At 61.8% G+C, this 1,973-nt stretch overlaps 1 protein-coding gene across 1 annotated transcript; it reads right to left on the bottom strand.

Moving 5' to 3' along the window:
- Positions 1-442: 442 nt before the first annotated feature.
- On the bottom strand, positions 443-1,485 carry LOC101773407 (protein DOG1-like 2). The gene has a single exon (XM_004972126.2). The coding sequence runs from the start codon at positions 1,483-1,485 to the stop codon at positions 610-612; it is 876 nt and encodes a 291-aa protein (XP_004972183.1). The 3' UTR covers positions 443-609.
- Between the last annotated feature and the right edge of the window lie 488 nt (positions 1,486-1,973).

Genomic DNA, 1,973 nt, shown 5'->3' with positions numbered 1-1,973 from the left:
GCGACGGTCCATGCGGGCCTGCTGCTTCAGTCTGCCTCGTTTGCCGCGCATTGCGAAAGCGACGGGGAACTGGAGGCGACGCGAGAGAGACAAGCCCGGAGCCGACCGATCCCGTTTCCGTCCGTCTCATGTCGCGGTTGGTACACGGAACACAGACCAGGGAACTGGAAAGGCGAGCGCCGGTGCGGCGCCCGAAAGGCCAGCGCCGCTATGCTATCGATGGCAAGCCCACTGCACGCAGCTAGGCGGCCATTAACAAAGATAAAAACAAGGAGAAGACGAGGTGTCCACGGCTTCTTCCCAAGGTTTCCAAGGAGGAGGGAATCACGCCGTGTGAATATAAGAGCGGGCTTCACCAAAGGCGGCATATAGGTAGAGAACAGCAAAGGCACAACGAAGAAGAAACCAGTAGAGAGAGAGACATGATATTACTTACGGCGGTTATACCTTCTTAGAACACACAAGCATGCAAGAAACTTTGTACAGATTAATGGAGGATATATGTAATAGGGTGATCGGTCTATAGGAAGACAGGCGGTGCTAGAGGTGGTTTCACGGCACGCACGGGATGCTGCAGGTGCAAGCAAAGGGTGAGCAAAGGCGAGCCTGTCATGGGTTCCGGCGGGCGGCGGCGGAGGTGCCGTTGGCCGGCACAACGCGCGGCCCGTTAGGCTGCGGCTGGGCGCCTTCCGCACGGCAGCTCCAGTCGCGGACGGAGAGGTGCAGCTGCTTGGCTGCCGCCAGCATCTCCACGGCCTGCCGCGGCGTCAGGATCTCCGTCGCCATGGCCCGTGCCGTGGCCATCCGCAGGTCGTCGGCCTCCGCCACCAGCTGCGCCATCGCGGCCCTGTAGCTGTTGAACGCCGCATCCACCTCGGCGTCGACGGCTCCTCGCCCGGCCCCCCCGGGCGGCCCGACCGGGCCGTCGCAGTCGCCGCCGCCGGCGCGCGGCTGTGCCGCCGGCGCGGCGCGCTGGCGCACGATGGGGAAGAGCGGTTGGTCGGCGATGTCCTCGTGCAGGGTGGCGAGCCGATCGGAGAGGACGTTCTCCTGGAGCAGCGTCCGGCGGTGAAGGTCGGTGACGAGCACCATCTGCCCGGGCGTGATCCCCATGCTCCCCACGGGAAGGGGGCCCATCGGGCCGAGGCCGTTGATGAGCTCCTCGAGCTGCGCCTCCAGGCCCTCCCCGGAGAGGTTGTAGAGCAGGCGGATGGCGACCGTGGGGCGGCACCCGCCGAGCCAGAGCACGGACCTCTCAAAGGCGGTACACCAGGGCGGGGCGATGAAGGCGGTGCCGTCGTGCGGCGACACCGCGCGCCGGCCGGCGACGTAGTCCTGGTACCCGCGCATGCACCGCTCCACCACGGCCCGCAGCTCGGCGTCGGTGGCCCCGGCATTGGCCAGCGCGGCCTCGAGCTCCGCGAGCCCCGCCTCCTGGCCGGCGATCCACTGCCGGTAGCACGCGGCGCCGCGCTCCATGTCCATCCCGTCCGTCGAGCGCCGGTCCGTGACTGGTCTGAACTGACTGATGACGAGCGAGTAAGCACCTGGGCCTCCTGTGTTCCCACTATGCACGCCTGCCTGATTTGACCTTTCCCTCGTTTCGGGCTTCCGGCTGGGCGGCTGGCCCCTGCGGCCTGATCCTTCAATCTGGGCCGTGTTTAGTTGGGGAATTTGGGAGGTGCCAAATTACTGTTACAGCACTGTAGCACACTGTAGCATTTCGTTTGTATTTGTGAATTATTGTCCAAATATTGACTAATTAGGCTTAAAAGATTCGTCTCGCAAAGTACAACAAAACTGTGCAATTAGTTTTTAATTTCATCTACATTTAGTACTCCATGCATGTACCGCAAGTTTGATGTGATGGGGAATCTTTTTTTTGCATAGTGTCAAAGTTGGAAGTTGGGAGTAACTAAACATGGCCCTGGTTCGTCAGATCTTGCTTGCTTGTTTGTATCTCCGGTATGTGT

The sequence above is a fragment of the Setaria italica genome, chromosome V (genome assembly GCF_000263155.2).
Source record: "Setaria italica strain Yugu1 chromosome V, Setaria_italica_v2.0, whole genome shotgun sequence".
Classification (NCBI taxonomy): Eukaryota; Viridiplantae; Streptophyta; class Magnoliopsida; order Poales; family Poaceae; genus Setaria; species Setaria italica.
The sequence above is the reverse complement of the archived record's forward strand: the minus strand, read 5'-3'. Positions and strand labels throughout refer to the sequence as shown.

Bases quoted from the DNA above. Each gene is read 5' to 3' on its own strand.
- LOC101773407 (XM_004972126.2), bottom strand. From the start codon at position 1,485: ATGGACATGGAGCGCGGCGCCGCGTGCTACCGGCAGTGGATCGCCGGC.